Raw genomic sequence first — 27904 nt, forward strand, 5'->3', positions numbered from 1 at the left:
GGAATGTTTAGTGGAATAGATGGTTTCATCTCATTTAATGAACATTTGTATTCATTCATAAGCTGTAGTCCTGGTACTAGACATATGAGGGTTTGGGTTTATGAAGAAAATCAAGATGTTTAATCATTTTGTTTGTCTTCATGGCTTTAGCCCTATATTCTTCTCTAGCCTGCTGATGTGTGCTCCTCTCCTTTTCCCTTCCACATTGGCCCCATATGCCTATACAGTATATTATTGTGTTTTATTATTGTCATGGATGGAAATTGAAGACATTTGCTCATATGATTTAAAAAGGGCTCTAAATGATATAGTTCATTGTCGCCATAAGACCTATCTGTGTCGGTGCGACGTAAAGCAACTAGCAAAAAAAAAAAAAAATGATATAGTTTAAAATATATCTACAGTAAGTCACTCTGCAGTATGTCTGGCTGCAGAACTTGTATGGATGTATTATTAATTTTCATTAGGGCAGTATACCCTCTTGGTGAAAGCTCTTTCATCATCACTATGAAAACTTTAAGACAAATATTTTTGTATGTTTTCTTCTCTATTTCATTAAGGAGAACAGAAAACTAGGTTCATGTCTTATATGTGAAGCTTCCATGGTCTGTTAAATTAATATAAATTTCTTTTTTCTGGGTTGGATCATGTTGTTTTCTGTACCTTATATAGGGCCAGTTTCATCATCCACCGTTAAAAATCCGATACCGGGCGAGTTGGCTGTGCGGTTAGGAGCGTGCAGCTGTGAGCTCGCATCCGGGAGATAGTGGGTTCGAACCCCACTGCCGGCAGCCCTAAAGATGGTTTTCCGTGGTTTCCCATTTTCACACCAGGCAAATGCTGGGGCTGTACCTTAATTAAGGCCACGGCCGCTTCCTTCCCATTCCTATCCCTTTCCTGTCCCATCGTCGCTATAAGACCTATCTGTGTCGGTGCGATGTAAAGCAACTAGGAAAAAATCTGATAATGGAGCGTTAGTTAACACCTTAAGATTTTAATGCAACATTATGGAAATCGCATTTCACAGAACACTATAACATGCTCATTAACTAACATGGTGTTAACGTTAATGATCAAGTCAACAGTGTGTAGTATTAATTATTTCACTCTTTTGAATGGTGCCGGGCATAATGTTATTCATTTGTCACCTTTCTCCTGCACTCTTTTTGCACGGAATATGAGGTTCCATTTGAAATACCTGTACGCCAACCTAAAAGAGAAGCGCAAAAGAAAAAGAAGAGATTATTCAAAGAACAAGTTAGAGCGGTCCAAGACCGGAGGTGGTATATTTATTCCAGCATTTAAATAGATGATTTTGAAGATTATTGCATTAATCGGCGACGAAGTTGAGCCTCTTCATAGGGACATCTACTTGTGATGTAGAATAGCACAGAGGTTTTTAAACCAAATTTTATTAACTGGACAGATCATTAATAACTACAGTAGCACAATCATATTCAAAATTAGGTCTACCAAGTTATGCATGGTGTAGGCTACATGTGATTATGATCCCCCTTCGTTTGAATTTATATTTAAATACAAACTGTAATGTTTGTTACATGTTAAGTTAATCAGTATAATACCTCTCTCTCTTCTATGAAATGATGCTTTGGTTTTAAAGCATTCTTGTTATTGTTTGAAATATCTTTTTCGTATTACCATTCAGAGGTTTTAAAACGGAATTTTATTAACCGGACACATCATTAACAACTACAGTAAGACATTCATATTAGAAATCAAGCCTACCAGGTTATACATTGTGTAGGATACATGTGATTATGATCCCCTGTCCTTTGAATTTATATTTCAATACAAAATGTAGTGTTTGTTACCGGTACATGTTAATAAGTTAATGGAATATCAGTATACCTGCCTCTCTTCTATGATATTATGATATTCTATGATATTATGATATTGTCGTAGGTATGACATCGTAACTGACGTAAAACCTTCAATTATTGTTTAATTAGAGTTTATTTAATGCCAAATTATCTTTTATTAAGTGTTAAACATGACTAGTTTATGGTTTCTCTGTAAATATGTAGTATAGAATTGTATCACCTAAAAATCTATAGAGTTGAAAGCGGTAGAAAATTCCATAATGTTCATATATTAGACTTATTGTACTATATTTGGTATAGGTGAAAGGTTCTGGAAACTTACTGTACCAGTAAGCTTTTATTATCCAGATACATGTAGAGACATTACGAATGTTGTAGATATTTCCATAGGTCTTTTTAAATATTGAAAGAACATTCGAGTACCCATTCGACTAGCTGGTTGATCGATGTTTCGAGTGTGTTTCATTAGTATGTTGTAAGAACTCTTCCAGAAGTCGATCATTGTAGATGGTTGATCGAATGGTATAAATATCGAGCTGTCAGTCAGTGAAGGGATTTCTCAGTTCTAAGTTCGCAGATCTTGGTTCTTGGGACTCAGGCAAGTGATGGACTGGGAGTGACTGTTGGGCTCCGAGGTGGAGTCAGATCATTGGACTCGAGTGAGTGAGGCGTCGAATTCAAGAGAGAGTATGTTATAGTGCGCGCGTCAGTGTTCTTGATATCTGTACTTGTCAGAATCGACTTCAGGGTACTCCACTATTGAGTGTTGTATATAGTGTCATTTGCTACTGTGTATAATTGTGGGTTGTGATGTACAGTGTAAATAAAGTAATTTATAGAAGGAAGTGAACGTGTTCTCGTGTGATTATTTACGTCAAATAAAATCGCAATGTAGAACGATATAATAACTACATTAGCAAAATCATACTAGAAATTAGGCCTACTAGTTTATACGTGGTGTAGGCTATATGTGATTATGATTCGCCTTCCTTTGAATTTATACACTGCTGCAATATTTAAGGACGAATGTAACTTTCACATGTTGTGTCACTGCCAAATAACATAGCTTGATGAAACTTGAACCATACATAGGAAGAACTGCCACAGTATGGTGTGGTAGGCAACCGAAAAGAATATGCAGCGAGATGAACAGAAATTACTCTTTTATACAGAGACAAAAAATTACACTTAAGTCGCTGCAACTCATGATGGTCCCCTGGACATCACAAAAGAAGGGACATGGTTCCTAAGAGGGTGTCTGATGGCCACGTACAGTGATGCATGCTCTGCAGGGTATTCTCATTCTGCCACCACAAGATGGTTAAGGAGTTATTGTTTTAGGGCGTTCCATTACTCCACCAGCGCGGTTGACAACTGCTGGATGGGCATTGGTGCATGTGGACGTGCTGCAATGCGTCTGCCCAACATGTCCAACATGAGCTCGATGGGATTTAAGTCGGGGGAACAGGCAGGCTAGTCCATTTGCCAAATATCCTCTCGTTCCAAGAACTCCACCACCTGCGCTGTTCGATGCGATTGTGCATTGTTGTCCATAAAAATGAAGTCAGGGCAGAATGCACGCCTGAAAAGAGTACATGGGGAAGGAGTACACAGTCACAATAACGTTGACCGGTGAGTGTACTCCATTCAAAGATTTGTAGGTCGGTACGCCAATGCAACATTATGCCTCTCCACACCATAACACTTCACCAAAATGATCATGCTCAAAAATGTTCCTGGGTGCGTTACGTGTTCCCACCTCTTGCCAGATGAGGGTACATCTAGAATCACTACTGAGATTGAATCTGTCCTCATCGGTCCAGACTTGATGCTCTTGGCACCATCGCAAGCGGTGCCACCGATGTGCGGGTGTCAATGGAACACAACATAATTGTCATCGTTCAAACAGACCACCCCCGTGCAGTTGCCGTGCCACTGTGGAGGTGAGTTCGGGTGCCTTGCAGTCATGTTAAATGTGGTTGCAATTGACGTGAGTCTCTTCTTGCGTTACACAATGTAGCGGTCATCTGCTGCTGTAGTTGACCCTGCAGCAGTTCCTGTGGTTAGGAATACTCTCCATGCACGTGAAACAACGCTCTGAGCTATACCGAACTCCTGGGCTACGCTCGTCGCACTTAGTCTTTCTTCCAGTTTCCCTGTGATGTTTCCCCATGTGAAGTCATCCAAATGTTGTCCCCGGGCCATGTTGTAATGAATAACACTACCTCAGTGCACCGTAATAGCTCGCTGATTGACTTACACTGTCTTTTCCTGTTCCCTCAACTGCCTCGTTTTGTGGGGTCAGACCCATTTGGCGCTATAGTCACGCTGACCTTATGCCAGGTTTCTATACTCGTGTGGAAGACCTCTGGCAACATGTTGCTGCACTTTCATTTCCACCGAGTAGTTATGTTATGTTGCTTTATCTGTCTCGTCCTTAAGTTTTGCACAGCAGTGTATTTCAATACAGAATGTAATGTTTGTTACATGTTAATAAGTTAATGGAATATCATTATAATACCTACCTCTCTTCTATGATATGATAATTTGGTTTTAAAGTGTTCTTGTTATTGTGTGAGAGATGTTTCATATTACCATTCAGAGGTTTTTAAGTTAAATTTTATTAACTGAACACATCATTAATAACTACAGTAGCACAGTCATATTAAAAATTAGGCGTACCTGGTTATACATGGTGTAGGCAACATTTGATTATGATCTCCCTTCCTTTGAATTTACATTTCAACTCTATGTTTCTTACATATGAATAAGTTAATGGAACATAAGTTTTAAGTACCTATGTCTGTTCTACAATTTACGGTACTGATACCTCTCGTAATGGCCTGAATGACCCCGTTGTGTAATATCTCAGTATAATCAGCAATTGCTGCATTGGAAATGGGTGAATTTCATCCTGTAAGGTATTCTAACCACTTCGAGTACTTTTCCTTGCGATAGGTTTAGATAACTTATACCGTTCCAAAAACTGCATTTCTGTTAGTTGAAGTATGTCATTTCTTCCCCCACGAAAGTTCCTATCTCTCAGCATTTTGAAGGTAATTTAAATAGAGTACCTGAGCATCAAACTCAAAATCTCTTCCAGTCATTTTTATTTTAACACAACGTTAAGCAGCTTAAAATGGGACGAGAATGCTACGTTAAATTAACCGAGTTTAACGGTGGATTAGCATTAATGAAGGTATATGAAACAGCAATTCTGTTGACTATCACGTGAAACCAGTTTAACGTGGCATTAAATCCTTAACGGAGTTTGATGAAATCGGCCTACAGGCTACAGGTTGCTGAAATTTTGAATACATTTTAGTATTCTTTATTAAGGTGACTGAAAAGCCCTTACTTGACACGAGGTTATCAGTCTCCAAATCAAATCCTAGTGCCTTATTCAAACCTGGATGTTGGCGACCTATTTAGAGCCCTCAGCTAGGCCAGGTTATTTGTGGTAGGGTGTCCAGTTCCTTTTCAGCTTTTCCTCTTGGCAACAGCACTCAGGCTACCCACTGACATGACCAAACCAAGTGTTGCTTAACTGCAGATATATTACATGGGATCCAGTGTTTCAGCATGACTATGCCGTTGGCAGTCTCCCCAGACACCTAAATTTAACTGATAGTAAATACAGTAAACTCTCGATTTAGCGGTCTGTTACAAGCTATTGTGTGTCCATAAAATCAAAAGTCTATTACATTGCATATCTTAGGAATTGCATTGACATTAAAAGACTTTGAGTTAACATTAAAGTGGATTCAGCTTGAAACAAAGCATCAAATTTCAGTTTGTTCTTACTGTAGGCTGTTTCTTGATAATTATTATTGATTGAAAATGTTCGTAATGAGCAGTTCCTCTGAATCTGATGAAGCACCTATAAACGAGATGATGATGTCCTTGTATTTTCTAACCACCAATAGTTTCAGACCAGCTGAAACCGCTTCTTCATTGCCAGCTTTCTGATTGCCCTGTAGAACACCGGCAGAGCAATCTCTTACTGGCATAAGTTACTTCTGGTAGGGTGTCCAGATCCTTTCCAGCTTTTCCTCTTGGCAACAACACTCAGGTTACCCGCTGATATGGTCACCACACCCAGTGTTGCTTAACTGCAGATATATTACACGGGATCTAGTGTTTCAGCATGACTATGCCATTGGCAGTCTCCCCAGACATCTAAATTCAACTGATAGTAAATACAGTGAACTTTCAATTTAGCAGATCACCTTTGTCAGTATCTATCCATTATTCAGTTTCATACTCATTGCAGTTACCACAAGCCTGCTTCCAAGTTTCATAAACGTCAGATTTCAAAACCTATAAAATTACATTCTAGTAATTTCCATTCAATAATTATTTTTAAAATTGTCATTATCTGTATTTATTTGTTGAATTTTGTCTGTTAAATCAGAAGTCCTTTGAATCAAGAGTTAACTGTACTCTCACGTATGCTTTTTTCCTCTATTGAATTAAAGCAGAACAGAAAAAATGTCTAACTGTTTGATAGAGTTTCTTCTTAGTAATAGAGAGTTAGAATTAAATAGTACCATAATTCCTTTTCTGGTGTGTTTTTGTGTCTGCATGTACAAATGATATGTTTTTGTTTAATTCAGACTACGTTGCCTCTGTACAAACTTATGCCGTATAACTTGAAATGCTTTTAGGTAACTTAGTGAGCGATGAACTTGTAGTGAATCTGATAGATGCAAACCTGGACCGTCCTGAGTGCAAAAATGGCTTTCTGCTTGATGGATTTCCAAGAACTGTTCCTCAAGCAGAGAAGGTTAGTTTTATATTAAGATTATTTCTTGTATTACAGTAGTGGTATTTTACGTAGGTGGTTTGAAAAGTTCTCGGAATATACTAGAATTAAGTATCTTACCTTGGTGGAACTGCTTTTATTTTTCAACATAGTCTCCCTGTAGACTAATACATTTGGTCCAGCGATGTTCCAATGCCTTGAACCCATCTCGAAAATGAAGAGTCCTCCAGGCCTGCAAAATACCTCTCCAATTCGGCTGTCAGTTCTTCCCTTGTTGAAAATCTCCGTCCACTGAAGAAAGTTTTCAGCTTGGGGAATAGATGATAGTCTGATGGTGTCAAATCAGGTGAATAAGGTGGATGTGGCAACAATTCGTACCCCAGTTCATGAAGTTTTGCCATGGCAATAACACTTGTGTGCGGCGGGGCATTGTCGTGATGAAAGATGACCTTTTTCCTTGCCAAAACAGGCCTTGTTTCGCATATCTTTTCCTGTAGTTGGTCTAGTATTGCATAGTATTGCCCCGTAATTGTTTGGCCAGTAGGAAGATAATCTATCAGCAGAATGCCTTTTGCATCCCAGAAAACTGAGGTCATGACCTTTCCGGCCGAACGCACTGCCTTTGCTTTCTTTGGTGGTGGTGAATCAGCATGTTTCCACTGCTTTGACTGCTGTTTTGTCTCTGGGGGTATAGTAGTGGACCCAAGTTTCATCTGTTGTCACAAACCGGCGCAAAAAAATCTTGTTGGTTGCACTGAAAACGGGCCAGACTTTGTTCGGACATTTCCAGTCTGGTGCGTTTATTGTCCAATGTCAAGAGACGTGGCACCCATCTTGCGGATAATTTTTTCATACCCAATTCTTCGCTTAAAATATAATATACCCGTTCAGAAGAAATCCCTACAGCTTCAGCAATCTCCCGCACTTTCAGTCGACGATCCTCCATGACCATTTTATGCACTTTTGCGATAAATTCTTTTTGGCCATCCACTACGCGGATCATCATCCAAGCTCTCCCGACCAAATTTAAACTCGCTGGTCCACTTGGCAACAGTTGAAAATGAAGGAGCAGAGTCCCCCAGTGTGTTCTGAAAGTCGGCATGAATTTCCTTTGCTTTCATACCTTTCTTTACAAAGTATTTAATCACTGCTTGAATCGCAGTTTTTTCCATTGTCACAAATCACTACGCAACAACAAAGTGTCGTCACTACCACACTCCTGCAGCTAGAGCACTGGCGCGCCACGTGTTCACTCACAACGGATGTGTGATTATTGCACGGGAACCTCGTTGCTCTAGCACAGACATCTAGCGGTGATTCCGAGAACTTTTCAAACCGTCCTCGTACAGTCTTTTTCAAAATGATTAAGTGCATGTGTCTTATGTGTTTATTATTGTCTTTTGTACAAAACTCTGCACATATAATATGATTAAGTTATATTCATATATTTGACTCTTTCAAGTCAAAACACTCTTCCTCTTCCCTCTCAAACTATTCATCATTAAACACTGAGAATTTGTATACAACTTAGAAATTTAATATACTTCATGTCAACCAACTTTCATCTCTACAGTATGCCTGGGAGAGGGGGTTGATTGTGACTGTTTCAAGGAATTTCAAGCTAGTGTAAAATGGCTTCACTAACACTAACACTTGGCAGTGGGATTGAATTAACTTTTTTGAACATGGGCATCTCCTATGACTACATTTTAGCACAGGAAGGTTAATATGACTAGAGAGAACTCCATGTCTGTTGGCCCTGCCTCCCAATCACCTCATGCGAAGCAATCAAATCAGAAGGTGAGATCAAGTATATTTTGCAATAGTTCTGCAATAGCAGACACCACGGTGTCATCTGAGCAACTCCATAGCTCCGTAACTATTAAGTCAAGAAGCAAGCATCACGTACCAGTCACACAAATAAATCAACACATGGCAATTGGTGGAAGAAGCAGATGAATGTGAAGATGTGACCAACCAAGTATTATGACTAATTACATGAAGCTAGAATGATTAGTAGACTATCTCAGTAGTTCAGCTCAACAACTATTTTGTACTAAAAGTTTTAAATTTTAACTGCGGGGACTTGGTTCCGTACTGCTGTTCCCGGTACAATATATATGAAGTAAAGGGAAGAATTTGGTTACAGCAACTGCGTTGTGGTCGAAGCCTGCTTATTCAATAGGAATGTGGCAATTGATGTAAATCAGTCATTCTAGGAGTTTGTAACAGCAGTTCAATAAAGCTATTGGTCTATAACTTTGAGGGATTTCTTATAAGATGGAATTATGCAAAGAAATTCAATTTTCGTACAGAGTCGGCCACTTCACCTTTCTTGCAAATGAATTGGCGTGCTTTCTGCAACTTGTGTGAGCTGAATAAACTACTGTTGTAACAGCAGTCTATGCCGTAGTGATACATTGTTATGATGGGAGACAAGTATCCACGTTTTAAAACTGTGATTGAGGATATGAAGGCACAAAAATTAACTTTTAGACAAGCTACCTAAAAATGTTATCCCAAGTTCAAAGTTAGGTGAGCGCATTAGCAGAAAACATGTTAAAAGTGTGGAAAATGGCCCATATTTAGCAAAGAGCAAGATACCATTGTCGAATATCTTATGGCAGTGCCAAAGAGGCTATTTCCATCCTTGAAATTTGATTTGTGTGTGTTAACAAAACACTATTTGGACAGGAGTGGAAGAATTGTGAGAGTATTCAAAACTAATTTCCAGTGCTACTGTGTCAACTAATTTTAGACATTCTTCTACTCTGTTTTTGTGTTGCAGAATGTATGGACATGTATTACCAACAGTAAATTTAAAATTGTATTGAAAATCATGTTAAAAATAAATTCAGAGTCTCTGTATATCTAAACAAAATTACAGTCTTTACAAGAGTATGGCTGAAACTGGCCTGGAAAGTGTAAGGGCAGTTTTATACTGTATTTTAAATTGGTGTCAGACTCTAGCCCATTTGCCAGGTTGAGTCGGCCACCCTTTAAAATAATTTTTGCCGTGAAATTAATAGCATCAAGAAATTGCATTATAGCCTGTAATGTGTCTCTTATATATCATCTGTAAGTACATTCAGAGTTTATCAGTAATGCTCCTTGATGAGGGGAGGGTAAAAAACTTATAAAAGATAGGCTACTTAAGTTGACCTTATTGTCTTCAACCACATGTTTTGTAAATATTAAAGATGGATTGTGAGTTGCTGGATGGAGTATTTCAGGGATACATCCAGTAAGGAGTTTCCTCATCCACCTCCTCTACCTACAGCAGATCCCATTCACGGCCCAGTTCCCTTTGTCACTACGGAAAAAATTTTCCTCTGCCATCTATAAAATGAAGCCTGGGAAAGCACCTGGTACAGTAGGGAATCTTCTTGAAGAAAAAGGTATAGTATGGCTTACCAACTTCAAGATTATTAAGGAAGTACAGTATCCAAGGTTTAGCAGACCAGGATCATAATTCTAATTTGGAAAGGAAAAGGAGACATGCATGAATGCTCAAAGTATAGTCCATTCCATCTCTTATGCCATACTAAGAACATTTTTGTACATGTCCCTGATGCAAGATTATGAAACATTATCACTCTTACCTAACCAGCATGCCCTTGTTAAAAACAGCAGAACAACAGACACCTCCATGTGCTTCATGTGTTGATGAAATGAAATGGCGTAGGGCTTTTAGTGCCAGGAGTGTCCGAGGACAAGTTTGGCTCACCAGATGCAGGTTTTTATTTGACACCCGTAGACAACCTGCGCATCTTGATGATGATTATGATGAAATTATGATTAAAACAACACATACGCCCAGCCCCCGTGCCAGAGAAATGGTTAAATTTTCCGACCCTGCCGGGAATCGAACCCAGGACCCCTGTAACCAAAGGTCAGCACGCTAACCATTTAGCCATGGAGCCGGACATCTGTTTATGAACGAGGACATGAGAAAAGGTAGAGAGTTCACTTGGCCTTCCTAGATTTGGAAGCAGTGTTTGACAGGGTACCACATGATCTCATTTGGCTGGCAATGAGTCCACACAGTGTACCTGAAGCCTTACGTCAAGTGGGTGAAACTTACCAACCAAAAGTTTAAAGTTTAGTACGATGTGCAAACAGGAATATCTGATACCTTCCAAATCAACGCTGGTGTCAATCAAGGATCAGCTTTGTCTCCATTGATCTTCCTACTGTACTGCATGAATGCTATAATGACATCTTTGTAACCAGAATCAAAGTAGCAGACTTGAAAATAGTAAACATTTATAAACCACCGTCTCAACCTTGGTGTAAAGAAGCCATCTAGAATGTGAAGCACCCCACAGTCATCATGGGAGATTTCAACAGCAGGAGCACTTCCTGGGGATATGGCGACTCTAATGAGGACGGACTTGGTGTGTTAGCCTCATCAGAAACAGAAGATGTGTTCCTACTGCATGATGCAAAAGAAAAGAGCTCCTTTCACTCTGGCAGATGGAAGAAAGACACCAACCCAGACCTTTGTTTTGTATCAAGAGACGAAGGTGGAAGACCCCTACAGGGCAGCAGAAAAGTACTGAGTGACTTTCCTCGAAGTCAGCACAGACCAATCCTCCTAAAAATTGGTATTGAAGTCCCGATAAAAATATCAACGCCTCTACCCCGCTGGAATTTTGGAAAAGTGCATTAGGAAGCTTTCACTAAGGAATTGGACTACAACATTCAGTTGATTCCACCAAAACGTGACAACTATGAGCGATTTGTTGGTTTAATGTGCTCCGTAGCAAAGAAACCCATTCCCAGAGGATTTAGGAAAGAATATGTTCCTGGGTGGAACAGACAGTGTGATGAACTATATGAGGAATACCAACAAAGTAACAGAACAGAAATTGCCAACAAACTATTGTACTGCTTAGATTCTGCCAGAAAAGAAAAAATGGAATTCAGTAACATCCAGCATGAATTTCCAACACTCGAATAGAAAAGCATGGGCTCTTCTGCAAAAACTCGGAAGTAGCACCCCAAGATATGTTAATAAGAGCTCAAACGTATCTCCAGCAGATGTAGCCAATAGAATTGTCAATCTTTCCAAGAGACCTCCTTATGTCAACAAAGTTGAAATTAAGAAACTTAAGAAGGAGCTAAGAAACCAACTATCCCTGACTGAACTAACCACACAATTTTCAGGAAACTTCAGTGTTGCAGAGATTTCAGCAGCTCTGAAAGAAATAAAAACAGGTAAAGCAGCTGGATTAGATGGAATATATCCAGAGTTCTTGAAACATTGTGGTCCTAGAACTCTGGACTGGCTAGTTAAATTCTGTAATGACATCTCACAGAACGGTAGGCTCCCATCCCTGCTCAAGAGAACAAAAATAGTTGCCGTCCTGAAGCCTGGGAAAAGCGGATACAGTCCAGAAGATTATCGACCCATCGCACTCTTAAGCATATGCTACAAGCTAATAAAGAGAATAGTCTGCAACAGAATCTCAGCCTCAGCTTTCCAACACATACCAGCTCAACAAGCTGGATTCCGACCGAACAGAAGCTGCTGTGACCAAGTATTGGCACTCATCAGCCACATTGAGAATGGATTTCAGGAGAAGGAAACCATCGCAGTGTTTATGGACCTAACATCGGCTTATGACACGGTATGGCAACAAGGAATGGTACTGAAATTCTTAAAATTTAATCCTTATAAAACCCTCGCGACACTTCTCAACAACATGTTATGCAATAGAGCATTTGAAGTACATCAAATGGCAATGTAAGCAAGCCTTATGTAGTAAATGATGGTCTACCATAAGGATCAGTTCTTGCTCCACTACTCTTTAGCATCTACATTGCAGATCTTCCAGCAACTGTCTCTCTGAAGTTCATATATGCAGATGACATAGCTCTGATTGCCCAGCCCAGTGATCAGATCAAAAATTAGATGTATGGCTTTTCAGGTGTTTGCTCTATTAACCAGCGTTTCGTCTTAGGTCTGACACTAGACTCATCAGAGTAGGATGTGTCGTACCCTACCCACTGACGCTGGGGAGTATGCAGGTGAACTTATCAGAAGCCTATTTAAGAGGCACAGTCTGATAACTGCAGACGGGAGATAAAACTCCACAATGGAATTAATGCCCGTCAAGCAATTCCCACTCAGATGAGTCTAGTGTCAGACCTAAGACAAAACGCTGGTTAATAGAGCAAACGCCTGAAAAGCCATACATATAATTTTTTATATGCTCTATTGGTGGAAAAATATCCAATTCCCTCCATGGGAACTTAGAAATTTCCATTCAGTCCAGTGATTTTAAAAGAGCAGAAACTGCACTCACCAAGGATCTCCACAACTTGAACAAATATTTCAACACCTGGGGACTTAAACCTAACCTGAACAAAACTGAAGTGAGCTGCTTTCATCTAGATAGTCGAAGAGCCAACTATGTACCCCAAGTGGAATTCAAAGGTCAGCAACTAAAATATAATCCTTGTCCAAAATATCTGGGCATCACAACAGACCGGACACTGTCGTATAAACAACACCTCTTAAATACCGCTACAAAGCTAAAAACGAGGAATAACATCTTGCACAAGCTCAGTGGAACTGCCTGGGGAGCAAACACAACAGTTCTGCGAAAATCAGCCCTTGCCTTGGTCTACACAGTTGCAGAATACTGGTGCCCTGTATGGCTTAACAGTGCAAATATTTCAGCACCTGCGATAGTTGATGTTCAGCTGAATGACACAATGAAGACAATATCAGGAACCATCAAATCAGCACCTCTGAAATGGCTGCCAGTGTTATCCAACATCCATCCCCCTCATATACGAAGAGAAACAGATCTGCTAAAAGAATGGCAGAAATGTCGCAGTGATCCTCAATTGCCCTTACATCAGGACTGCAAACTTCAGACACAACCGAGGTTGAAATCCAGGAACCCATCATGGAAGCTTGGTGAGAAGCTCATCAACTCATATTTTGATGCTGATCAAGCGTGGCGTGAAGAATGGAACTCGTCAAACCCCGACCACCTGGGTTTAATCAATAATCCATGCAGAGCTCCGCCTGGTTTCATCTTATCGGGAAAGGAATGGACATCTTTAAACAGAATCAGCACAAATCATGGAAAATGTAAATTCTGGCTCTTCAAATGGGGAAAAACGACGAGTCCACTGTGTGACTGCGATAACGTGCCTCAGACCATCCAGCACGTTGCTATGGAGTGTCCAAGAAGAAGGTTCCATGGATCTATCCAAGAAATACATAGTGCCACTGAAGAAGTAGTTACCTGGCTGCGTACACTGGAAATTGTATTTTAACAAACCAAATTTTACCTACAGTCTGAGTTTCCTGTGTATCCTTATTTTTGCCATACGAATAAATAAATAAATAAATAAATAAATAAATAAACGCTATCACAAATGACATCCAGATGAAGCATCTGTGGATGTTATATGCTGATGATATCATTCTAGGTAATGAAACACATAATAACCTCAAACAGTTAGTATGGGATTGGAAGATGTGTCACAAAGTATTTGGGATAAAATTAAATCTGTAAAAGACGGAGTACATGGAATGCAGTGAGAAAACAGATGACACGATCACTGTGTACTGGGTTCAGCTCAGTAAAGTAACCCAATTCAAATACCTGCGGTCATGTATCACTTTGGACTGTAGCAGACAAGAATTGGTGCCACATGGATGAAATGGGCCTGTACGTAATATTCCCTCTTAACATTCGTTCTAATGTTCTCAAAATTATGGGTTTGCCAGCTTATTTAGTTTCAGAGAATGCTTCTGGTTTTTCTTTTAGACAATTTTTCAACATATGCATCAAACATTGCATTTAAAAGAATTCATCTCGCCATACAGTCCCCAAGTTGAGAAATATCATAGGAAGCTAAAGATCACCTTACCAATTTTTCATGCATCCCATCAGAAGCTTTGGGATTCTAGTCTTCCCTCTCTGACATTAGCCTTTTATGTTAGACTTAATGATCTTACGGGTTATATCCCTGTCAAACTATTCCATTGAAGAGATCATCATGTAAAGCTTCCAAGTGCTGAGTAGAATGGTGTTGAACAAGCTCTTATCGGCGATGTTTCTCCAGTGAAACTCTGTTAAGAAGTTTTTCAAGCGACCTCAAAAAAATATATATTCTTAAGCAGGAAACTTCTTAAAAGGGGTAATGCCCGAAAACTTATTCTGTACTTTGAAATACATGTGAAACGCACAGCCAACAGATTTCCTTGTTTGTGAACAGTACCGAAATAGGCTGATACGTTAAGAGCTGCTAAAAGAAAGCCCCTGTGTAAAAATTTCATTATCATGACATTTATTTTTTGAGATAAAGTAAAATAATTCAACATACTGTATTATAAAAATACTTGATAAGAGAAGGAAACATATTATATAAAACCTTGCACAAGAGATAAGAGGAAATACTAAGAACATTAAAACGGTAGATGGTAACCGTACATTATGTAAATTCCATACTGCATTAGACATTAAATACATTTCCAATCACAAAAGTCTAGGCTCTTACTTGGACAAGAAATTGTCCAGGGTTGACTGTTTTGGTTTTTTACTGCTTTCTTGAAGTATAAACCTTCCCATTTCCCACATTGCCTTCCATGTGTTCTGAGGCACACTGGCTGAACCTTCCATAAACCGCCTCAGTTTTTCAAGGTAGATGCTTGCCTCACTGCAAGATCATCTTGGGGGACTCTCTTCCTCCACCTCCTCCTCTTCTTCTTCAATATCCTCATCTCGTGCCTCAATTTCCTTGCAGATCTCATCGATTGTCTGCTCCTTACAAGTGATTACCATATCATCAATGGCAGTGAAGTCTTTGAAACTACTGGTAATCTCCATCTTCTCCTGTATAGTTTTCCAGCACCCTGGCTCTTTCATCACCACCAAACCCTGCTTTCTTGAAGCAATTTGCTATTATTACAGGCTCCACTGAATCCCATGATGAGGCAATGAAATACATCGTGTCCAAAAGATATGGTATGTAGATGGGTTTGCCTGCTTCCATGCGTAGCAGCTTATGGTGCACAACTAATTTTTGCTACCTCTGCTTTAATTCCTTAATGATTCCTTGGTCCATTGGCTATAGTATTGATGTAGTATTCGGTGGAAGAAATTCTACTTTGATTTCCTTAAATGGGGCCACTCCTTGGGATGAGCAGGGCAGTGGTCCATAAACACCACAGTCTTCCTGTTCTGGCTTCCCATTTTGGCATCTAATGCCTGCATATACTCTTCAAACAGGGAAGTTGTCATCCAAGCTGACTTGTTGCTGGTGTACTTGCACAGTAAAGTCCTGATATTTTTGAAACAATGTGGCTTCCTAGATTTCCCTATCATTAGTAGAGATAGTTTTTCAGTTCCTTCCATATTAGAACCAACCAATACCGTAACTCGCACTTTACTTAATTTTCCCCCCGTGGCAAGTTTCTCCCTTCAAAACTGGAGACTTATCCAGAATAAGCTGGTAAAAAAGTGCAGATTCATAGAGATTAAAAACGTTGCAAGGTTTGTAAGTATTTACTTTAGGAGGCAGAACTGTTTCCTTCCACGCTCCCCTTTCCCCCGCACTTAACTCTCTGCTTCACCACAAATTTGTTTGTAAACAATGCCAGCTCTATTTTTAAAGCCGTCCAGCCACCCATTCGACGTGGTAAAAGGTACCTTTAATTTGCACGCAATTTCTTCGGCTTTCTCCTTCACAATAGTCCCTCTCAGAGGTATGTTTAAACTTTGCTACTGTTTAAACCATATTAGCAGAGCTTGTTCTACTTCATCGTACTTTCCAGATTTAACTTTCGTGCAATTTGCTGAAGTATTCCCTGCATAAGTCAATATTTCTTTTTCTTCACTATAATGCCGTTCGAAGTAGATGGCGGTATTCCCAGCTCCTTCGCCAAAGCAACCTGGGAAAGCGTAGATGACTCCACTTTCCTTATAATCTCCACTTTGTCTTTGTTAGTGTCTTTCGCTTGATCTCTTTCCTCTGAGTTCCGTTCATTTACACTTAAAACGTGTATACATTGATATTACAAGTATACAACTAACTACACTGACTCCTATTCACACTAATTATGACATTACACTACACTGGGCAATCCGTAGCTTAGGCTTACAAGACGCAAAGACAAGACATGTACCACAGTTTGTTAGCATGTGCTTTCTAACTTCCTCGCCCCCCCAAACACCTGCTTCAAGGTTAATGGTAGCAAATAGGAAATCCGGCAGTGTATTCTTAGAGATTCTTAGTACCTAGGCTTATATCGCCTCTGCATTCCTACTGGTTGTCACGGCAACAGGCATAGTTTCTGGCTATTTCGCAAGTACTGCATGGCCAAACCGGTATTGAGTTTATTTTCCTGCTTTAATCCTCTTCATGCTATAGGTAATGAAGAACAAACTCAGGTTTGAAGTTGCAGAAATGAGTGCATGGGAAAGTATCTGGGGTTTTACGTGCGAGTGATAAAAGCGCACTAGCAGCACTAGCACATCTAAATGTAAACAGTTTCTTTCTACACGAGAATTTTACTTTGTCTCCTCATTCTTGTGCTACGTTGTGACACGACAATACAATGTTTTTTTATGCCAACACATGGTATCGCAACGCTTCTGTGTGCATGTGTCAGGCCCCCAACACCCAGTTGGTTATCAACATTCGTTCAACTTCGTAGACGATCGGGATCTTTCGGCCGGCTGTTTGGTGTCATAATGTGTATCAGCTGGCAAGTCGGCTATTACCTGCATATTTGGGAAGTTTTTGTTTCGTAATAGTTTATTCACCTCACTAATAATGGACACGCAAAGTCTTATCAATTTATAGGTGGGCCAGCGTAAGATTGCACATGACAGCTGAGCACAATGTTGGTCACACTGCAATGGCGCGCGAAGCGATGTTGCCACCGCAACAACAGCTGACTGCACGACACGTGAGTTTTTAAAAACATGGGAGAAATGTTTTTAATGTCAACGCGATGATACGCAATACAAATGAAATCCGCCGACAAAAATCGGACTTTCAACTCACCGATTATTCATCACACAATGATACGAAATAAATATACTACGAAGTTCTTATTGTCACGATGTTAGAAAATACAGAAGAAATTGGCAGACAGGAATCTCACTTTAAATACACCAATAAATGTTAGAAAAATATAAGATACACCAATGCTAACACAAAAGGTTTCAAGTATAACATTTACAAAAATTCAGAACCTTATTTTCATACCTGATTCACACAGGCACAAGCTTCGATACCCTCCAGATCACTGCCATCACTACTGTCGCCTTCGTTGTCATTGTCATCGTCGTCTAGGCAGATCATCAACTCCTGACACACACTGATAAATGCCATGTATTGCCATTGCCAAGTTAATGAATAATGCGACATGGCTAACTTTCTTCATCCACAAAGCCGCATCCATTCGAGCAATACTCTCCCAGAACAGTCCTTCCACTTCAGTAATTGTGAAGGACGTGTAATTAGTGCGTACGTAATGTTTTACTAATTTACTTCGCCCCATACCATACCAACTCAATGAGGTTGAAGTAACAGTGGTATGGCAGCATCCTAATTAACCTCATGCCCTTGTTCCTTCGCTACCACGTCAACTAATTTAGTTATACACATATGCGCTAGGATATTTCTTTATTACAGCCATTCCAATAACTGTTCTTTACGGGCGCTCGAAGTAGGGGTCTTGTCCATTATACGGAAGATTAAGGTGCATTGTCCATAACAATGACACAAGGACTTTGAGCTGTAATAATTGTACTCGTGTCTTTGTATTGCATCAGCCTGGAAATAATTAATTCCTATTACAGGAGATAGCTTAATTCGTTTCTTTCCCGGAGTGCTGTGAAACAAGTCCCTACTATCAGCCCCGTTTCCGCTACTGCTATGTACCCCAGCCCCTTTTTACTTCTGTTCTTGGAGGCAAACACCTCTCTGAACAACAGTACGCTTTGAAAGCCCAAATGTTTGACATATGCGTTCCACAACATGATCTGTGCAGGATCAGAGAGACGGATATACAAGCGTACGAATTTCCTCTCCCTCTCGTAAAACTCGCAAGTTCTCCGCACTAATTCTAATGCCTGACTATTAAGGGACACTCCGCGGCGCAAAGAATTATCACTTCGCGCTTCATGACTATGTTGCCGTTTCCGAGACATCGCACTGCATTCGTTAAAATAAAATTTCTCATTTATCTCACAATGAAAACAAAACTTTCATAAACCCGCGAATCACACCTGACCATGTGCTAGCGGCTACAGACAAAATGGCAACACTCCAATACGGTAGTCAAGCTGGTTGTAGATGGCACCACTATACTACCCATATTACCAATAACAATCAACTGAAAATAGTTCGTATTTATTTTAAACCTTATAACATTTTTAAATGCTCATATTTGTGTAAGCAAATTGAAGATTATAAGCACTATACGTTATTAAATACGAATTAACATGAATAGAATGCGTAACTGTATCTGACATAAAAAGTAGTAGATTTGTGATTCTGATTGATGGGAGACGTTCTTCATTTCATTTTTGTAGTAGTGCCAACATGACTTACAACTGTCAAGTGCAACCTTGTGCCGGCCCACCTATAGTTCAAAAACGTAATTTCCTCTACGACAAGACCCATAAGTATTATTACAACAACGTAAGAGAGAATGTCTGAAGGAAATAAGTAAGGGAATGAAAAATCAAAACAGGTTAGAATATTCAGTTTCGAGGTAGATTAGCCTATACGGTACTTAGTTTATTTTGCAGTTATTGTTGACCTTATTTCAGAATCATATTAGAGTATCATGTTGGAGTCCGTATACAGTACAGTATGTCAGTACGATAATTGACATTGCTTGGAATGTACGATCTTCGAGTGTTTATTATACAGTATTTACCGTGAACAATTTTATAAGTGGCATTCCGTACATTTGTCATACATGTATTCCTAACAAATAGTAATGCATAAGAAGCTCCTCTGTTGTGGACAAATATAGTTTATGGTTTTTAATTAATGTTGAGGCCACCTTGATTAATGACTTCACCCTGTTGAGGCACGCAACTTACTGCATTGAAGTTTTATCAAACCATCCATTGCGTGCTTTATGTATCCCGTGTAGAGTCCCATTTGATTCAATTCCTCTAGATGTGAACGGTGGAGTAGAAATTTCGACTGATGAGTTCGATTCGATTCCACAAGGTGAAAATGAGCATCTGGTGTTCATGTTTCGTCATAGTCTCAAAATTTTCATTTTTAGGTTCCGTATTGAATCGAGATTTATATTCAAAATTGTTAGGTATGGGAATCCACCGATTCAATACGAGAAATAGTGATAATTATAAAGTCATCACATATTTTATTTGGGACCAGTTTCGGCAATAGGGAATAGGGTATGCCATCATCAGCCTAGGAAGTAAGACAGACATTGGACATAGAGTACGTTACATTCTTAAAATTATTAACAATACTTTTTAAAACTATGTGCTTTAACTGAATTACTTTATATATGTACAAGGGTTTTTATCATTAAAATTGAATATAGAAAGGTGTATACCAAAATGTTTGTACAGTTAAAATTACAAAAGTGGAAAAGCTCATTGTAAGAACAGTATTGGTCGTAGCTACTTTGTAGTCATAACGGTATATATAAAATTAAGTTTCTTAATTCAGTAATAACATTTGCAGTCATTATAGATAGGCTGATGGACTAGTTACAACAACCAGTTGTTTACTTAAAGTTCCTCGTAGATGTTCAATAATTATTCAACTTGGATATAGCAATGTGTGAAGTTTAAATAAATGTCTTATACGGCTAAAATATAGTATGGCTTCTGTATCACAGGAAGGATAAGTCCATTGTATAGCTTGGTCTGCGTGTCTGCTGATGTTAACTACTTTCCAGTTCTTGTGATATATGTAAAATTTGGTGAATCTATTTGAACATCTTGATGTCAATTTTTAAACATTTGTAATCAATATGGATATGTTGATGAGCTAATTGCTACATTCTGTTACTCAAATGAAAGAAGTTCCTCATGAATGTGTATGTACTATTTAACATTTCTGAGGCATTCAACTTGGACTTAACATTGTGTGGATTTTTGTATAAAAATCTCTTATATAGCTAAAATGTGATGATATGACACAGTATCACAGGTTATTATATCCCTAAAAGTTCATTAAGTAAAATGGGTAAGTTCATTATATGGCTTGGTTTTTGCTTGACCGTAAATTGCAACTTAATTATAAGTTAATATAGAAGAGCAGACGAGGTTTTGAAAGAGTAGTATTATCAAGTGGATCTTTTAAAAGCTCTGGAAGTATCTCAAACCAAAGACTGAATCTAAAATAAGAAATTGAGCCGTGTGTTACAACGACGAACGAGATAAATGCCTGGAAAGAATTATATGTAAATAGAAACTCACCTCGAGTACCTAACAATTTTGAATGTTTAATCATAGCGCAACGTTGTATGGCCTTGGCAAGCCCGGACAGGTTCTGTGACACCACAGAGACACCGCAAGTGCGCACAGTCTAACATAGGGTGCAAATGGAGGGTTCTAACCATGAGCCGCTTCGAGCGGATGTTTCTATCTCAAGGGGCTCTAAAATCTGAACTGTTTAACTGGGAAATATATTTACAGCAGAACATTTTAAACGGGAAAAATATACATATATCTAAATGCAACCAATCAAGGGACCAAGAATATCACACTTCTTAGGTGGGAAAACTTCTTTTGCGGGAACTTCTTAACCGAGTTTTACTGTCTTTGATATTTGGGGATTATTTGGTCACTGGGGATGCTTGCGTCACTGAAAGTTCTTGAGTGTAGATGGTATTAGTTTAAATTTTTTTAAATAACTATTAGGTTCTTAGGTCTGTCAAAACTGAAAGGAAATGGCTTCAAATATCACAAAAAATGATATAGCGTGACGTAGCCAGGTCAGGTAACAAGAAGGCATTGCATATAGGAAGACTAAAAGATTCTCACAACTGAGCTCATTTGTTCTCGGATTTGGCTCATGGTATGTTCAAATGCCTTCAGAAATACATCGTTTGGTGCTGTAACGAAGCTATCATTACAACAGTATTGTTTTCAGACTATCGTATTCACAAAGATACACACACGAGATGCTGTTATTTGTGTACACTGTTTTATTTATAAATTATCTACACATTGCACACACACATTAATGACTGCCATTTTGTACAAACACTTGACTGCTACATTAGCATGTCAGCCAATTACCAGCACAACAAAATCACAACATGAGTTCACACACTGAATTCGAGTAGCGACTTTCACTTACAAGTCAACTCTAGTAACCAAGACTGTCTCTTTATATACCTTCCCTGGCCAGGCTTCTAGAAAAGTATGACACAACATGTTTTTCTCGTATCTTCTCGAGTCTCCAATAACCTATGTACAAATAGATAGAAAGTTCTGTAAAACTCTAGTGATAAAGGTGTGTTGTTCTATACTATTACCCTGTGTTGTACAACATAACATTGGATTTATACATCATATTTACAGGTAATAATACATTATATACTATTAATTATGTGTTCTTACATTAAATAAAGCAATATTAATATACATACAGAAGACGTGTCGTGACGTAACCTCACGTTTTGTTACACAGGACAGATCATACAACAGACAAATAGTAAATGATAGACCACGATTTACACCAAATAAAGTCCTTAAATAACTAAGTAAATAATAATAATAGACGTAAACAACTTCATAACCACACCTCACAAGTCATAATAATAATAATAATAATAATAATAATAATAATAATAATAACAACACCTACTAATCGAGCTCGATATTTCCACAATTTACCCGTGTGTTTAGAGAATTGTTTCCAAGTTATACTAGTCTATTACACTTGCATCAAAACCAACTTTGCTGTTTGGGAATGAAAACTCATGGACTCGGGATATGTTATTCATAAGTTGTAAGGAACAGACATGGGAGTGAAAAATGATTGCTAGTACAAACTGATGGAAACAGTAGCAGGATGATACTCCGAATGAGAAGATAAAGGCCAAGGTGGATGAGGCTGTATATATAAACAGACTTCTGTCATGGGGTTGTGAGGCAAATGTAGGAGGATATGTTACGTAGGAGAATAATATACTGGGCCTCGGAGATTAAGAGATGTAGAGGGAGACCAAGGCAGCGATGGTTAGACTGAATTTTGAATTTTTTAATGATAAGATTTGTGGAACTAAAAGAGGCACATAGCTGCAGATAGAGAATTGTTGAGGTATTTAATTAATTCAGAGGCATAACAGTTTAGAATGAAGTTACATGTTGCATGTGTGAATGTATGTTGGCCTGTATAAGTGTAAAATCTCTTGTCATAGCCATTAAGAGTGTGCAGTTAATTAAATGGCAGAAACTGAGTGAAATATGGATACTTGTATCACAACAAGTTTACTGATGCACATGTGTATAAATTGCTATATATTATAAAGCTATAAAATTTACTATTTATAAAACTTCTTGTATATTTCTTATAGTTAGACAAGCTATTGGAGAAACGTGACACTTCTCTGGACGCTGTTGTCGAGTTTAACATCGATGACAGTTTACTTGTAAGACGCATAACAGGACGCTTGATCCATCCTCCAAGTGGCCGCTCGTACCACGAAGAGTTTCATCCCCCAAGAGAGCCAATGAAAGACGACGTGAGTTCTCATTTCTTTTATGTCCATTCTGTTTTTCTTATTGCTACTAATTTGCCCTTTTGATGTAGCTGATTGCTTGAGCTGTTATCTGTTGTATTAACCTTGCAACCTGGAAGGTTAGAGTAGTGGTTCCCAAACTTGAGGGAATGGATGACTTACTCAGAAGAAATGAAACGTGAGGTGATAAGTTGAGAAATTAATATACCCATGCCATTAAAACTTAGTCCATCTTTTCATCGCACGTCCTATATATCTTTGCCCATTCGGTCACTTATTGCAGGGTTTGTTTCACTATTCTTGACTCCATTCTTCTAATATGTTTCTTCCAGTTTTGTCTCTGAGTGTCTATGTACTGAAGCATAGGGTCTATTTTTTAAGGCAAATTGTTGTTTTATTTTCAGGTAAGTTAATGGGTGTGGAAATGAATTAGTTTAGTTACCTGTCTATTTAAACTTATCTCCAGACCAATGCTTTTGATTTGAAACAGCAGCTTGATAAGGACACTTTGTTGGTGTACAGTTATTTTTATATATTTCAATTATATTTTTGTTTGTCACACATCGTAATTATTGTTGAGATAAATTACTATACTATTATGAATGTTGGTATCCTCCCATTTATTCTACAGTGTTCTCAGATACAAGTGTTTCTGTGAAAAAAACATTTGTATTGAAGTTACGGGGGCTCATGGGATTGACAGTTGGAAAACTTTGGGAGCCTCTGGTGAAGAGTATCTGATTATAGGAGCAAAGTTTTTTTTATTGCATGAACATACAATAGCTGAGTAGTACTTATTTGCATACTGTATATAATAAATGGATAAATTAATCTCCATTAATGCCATCACATTGGTTCTTTTTTTAAAATTAATATTTCAGATTTGCTCTACACATTTATGCCATTAATACCCCAGTTTTTTGTACGTATGTCTAGGAAACGGATGGAGAGCGACGACTTACCATGTAAGACCATGTGGATAGAGTACACATCTTCCACTGATGAAGGCTGCACCCGAAAATTTTGTACCCATGTTTTTCTTTTATGTGCATTCTCTCTGCACGGTCTTACATGGTAAGTTGCTGCTCACCCTGTGTTTCCTAGACAATATAATTTGCTCCTGCTAGCTTTCTTACCTGAGCATTCATGGTTTTTGTAGTACAGTCATTAAAATAAAAGATTGAGTGCATGGTATTGTATACGTTCCTCGCAGGTACACTTTTTTTCTTAGAAACAGTTGAACCTATAGATGTAATGTTCATTGTGGGTATCCACAGGGTTGGTATCTGCATGGGAGGCAAATTATATTTTGATAATAATTAAAATTGTGCATGTCCAAACCTTGTCCCATTTATCTACGGAGTCGCATATGAAGCAAGATAAGTCTTCGCAGCGAGTTTTGTACAATCAGATGCCCTTCCTGACATCAAGCTCATCAGAAGAGTTAATGAGAAGAAATGAATGATGAGGGACATGATAGTAGGAAGGGAGAGGGTGAAACCCGATGCTGGCACATAGATTACTCCTGTCAAATATCACCTAGGGGTCTGCTCAGGGCTTAACGCCTTCATCCGACGGACGAATCAACGTCAACAGCGTCATATACCTTCACTCCATATGAACAATTCAGAGAGGTTTGTAATTGAATCCAGGCTTTTGACATGCAATCTAGTGATTAGCAATTGTATATCACTACCTCTTCTGCCCTGCTGACCAACATTCTGATGGTGAAATTTTTTTTGACCATTGGGACTTGAAGCGGCTATCCATGGTGTTAGACCATATAGGCTAGATGCCTTAACATTCATGGCCACCAGTCAGGCTTCTTGATAAAAATTTTATTTTTCTGATAAAATATTTAATGCAAGAAACGTATAATACCAGTGCTCATTCTTTTTTTGAGCGACTATGCATTTTTTTATGCATTCATTATTTCCATTTTAATGTGTAGCTCTGTGTAATGAGCCAGTCCAGCCACCCCTTCATTATAGCTATATCTGTTAGTTTGGGACAAATGATCCCACGCCTGCCTGCATTCTGAACCTGTATTGTTCGTAACATTACTCGCCCAGGGTCTTGGCTAGTTTTCTTTGAATTGGTTAACTTTAAAAAAAACTCTGCGTCAGTGTAATCTGCAATTAAAAAAAAGTGATCTGAATTCAGGAAAAAAAAAAAAATAAAAAGGCAAATTCTGTTGTGAAACTGAAATAGTTACAACTGTCTGCCTGTCCAATCCTTTCCCGTTCCTCTTTAGGGTCAGGTATGAAATGAGATGAATGTTCATAGCGAGTTTTTATGACTGTGCCCTTCCTGACGTCAACCCCTTCAGGGAGTTAATGAGATGTATTGAATGACATGATATATGATAGTAGGAAGGGAGAGGGGGGGAACCTGGTACTAGCACATAGCCTGCATCTGTTGAATAGCATGAAGGGGTCTGGTCAAGGCTTTAAATCGCCATCCAGCAGACGAATCACCATCAACAGCGTTATATGCTCTCCCTCCATGTTAGCCCTGCTGAGAGGTTTGAAATTTAATCCAGGCTTTTGGCACGCAATCTAGTGATTAGAAATTGTATACCATCACCTTCCCTACCGTGCTGGCCAACATTCTGAGGGTGAAATTTTTTTCAACCAATGGGATTCGAACAGGCTTACCATGATGCCATGCTGTACAGATTTAAATGCCTTAATGATCATAGCCACCAGACGGGTATGAAATGGTAACAACTACTAGGACTAATTGCTGGAAGCTACAAAAGTTAACTTCTGTGAAATCATTTAGATAAATAAATAAAATTGTCTTTGCCCTCTGAAGAGACCTGTGCTGGTCTGTCGAGTTCACAACATTGTGCATCTGGGGGGATGGGGCCTCTCCTAGAACGAATTCAGTGTTGAAGACAGCTCACACACCCAGCCTTCATGTTAGAGGAATTAACCAATGAAGGTTAAAATCCCCGACCTGGCTGGGAATTGAACTTGGGTACCCTTGAACCAAAGGGCAGCATGCTAACCAATTATCTGCAGAGCCAGACATTATTTAGATGAAGTTCATACAAATTTAAATAACGTAGTACTTGAATTCAGTTATGAGTATAACAATTCTTAACAGGAGAGTTGGCTGTGTGGTTAGGGGCGCGTAGCTGTGAGCTAACATCCAGGAGATAGTAGGTTCAAACCTCACTGTCAGCAGCCCCCTGAAGATGGTTTTCCATGGTTTCTCATTTTCACACCAGGCAAATGCTGGGGATGTACCTTAAGGCCACAGCCGTTTCATTCCCACTCGTAGCCCTTTCCTATCCCATCGTTGCCATAAGACCTGTCTGTGTTGGTGTGACGTAAAGATTGTTAAAAAAAAAAATCTTTATTACTAATATAAATAGTAGGGAATTCAAAACCTCTTTTCCTGCTTATTAAATTTAATAGAAAGTGTATATTTAGATTTTTTAAATTACGGGGTGTTTTTACGGATTTTAAGATTACCAATGCCTCATTTATATGGCCTATTTTGATACTTTGTTACCAAAATCATAGCTCTAGTTATTAAATTTCCTATTGAAATGCGTAAATTTTCTCACTTGAATATTTTTGAAACCTGAGACTCATAGGTTGTATTATGTCATTTTGTTGTATTCAACAGCTGTTGAAAAGTTTAATAAAACCCTTCAAGCAGGATTCAGAATTATGAGACAAAGCTTATCTTACAGTAACATATATATTGAAAAAGTGCATATTTTCAGGAAAAATTAATTTTGCCTGTGTAAAGGATCTCTCTGCACTGCTCAAAGATCAAACTTTTTCACTGCATTTTTGACGATGCTATGTCTCCAATGCCAGATGTTTTGCTGGACTTCCAATCACTGCCAGAATGTGACAGTTTGAAATATCTTGGCTCCATGCTGGAAAACCATGTGAATGTGTTAAGAATGTATATCACAGAATCCATGTTAGCTGGCTGGACTGGGAACAAAATTCACCAGTGTTCTGCATTAAAATTTAGCCTCTTCTTGGGACACAGTCTCTCTATGAAGGTTGGTGATCCAGTTGATTACGATTACTATTCAAACGGTGGCTTTAAATTTTCAGTAGATCTTTAAAACAGGAATTTCTCCATCTCCCCATGGATCATCTTCCTTTAATTCTTCTCTCGATGAGTTGAAGTTCATATCTCTTGTGATGTGCCCAATGTACCTGAGCTTTGGCTTCTTGATGGTTGGAAGCTCTTTTTTTTTCTTAATGATTTGAGGATTTCCTCATTGGTCTTCCTTTCTACCCATAATATTCAAAGCATTCTTATGTACCTTTCAAAAGTTTCAGTCTACCTCTCCAGCAAAGGACAGAGAGTCAAGTCTTCAAAACTGTACAGAACGACAGGGAAAATGTAGCATCACTATATCAAAACTCTTAGAGCTGAAAATTGAGATCTCTAATGGTGAATAGGGCCCTCATACGGTTGAATAAATTTTTGGTTAGCTCGAACCTGGATAAGATTTTATTCTTGGAATTGCAATACTCGTTCACTATATCCTTAGGTATTTCAAGGATGACAACTGCTGAACAATTATATTGTTGATGT

The 27904-nt window shown here is 38.7% G+C and overlaps 1 protein-coding gene across 1 annotated transcript in view; it reads left to right on the forward strand.

Moving 5' to 3' along the window:
• Positions 1 to 27904, forward strand: part of Ak2 (Adenylate kinase 2) — a 102577-nt gene that overhangs the window by 61899 nt on the left and 12774 nt on the right. Inside the window, exons 3-4 of the mRNA XM_067152560.2 lie at positions 6509 to 6627; positions 23165 to 23332. Of these exons, the coding sequence (XP_067008661.1) occupies positions 6509 to 6627; positions 23165 to 23332 (287 nt within the window). The remainder of the gene's footprint in view (positions 1 to 6508; positions 6628 to 23164; positions 23333 to 27904) is intronic.

The sequence above is a fragment of the Anabrus simplex genome, chromosome 8 (genome assembly GCF_040414725.1).
Source record: "Anabrus simplex isolate iqAnaSimp1 chromosome 8, ASM4041472v1, whole genome shotgun sequence".
NCBI lineage: Eukaryota > Metazoa > Arthropoda > Insecta > Orthoptera > Tettigoniidae > Anabrus > Anabrus simplex.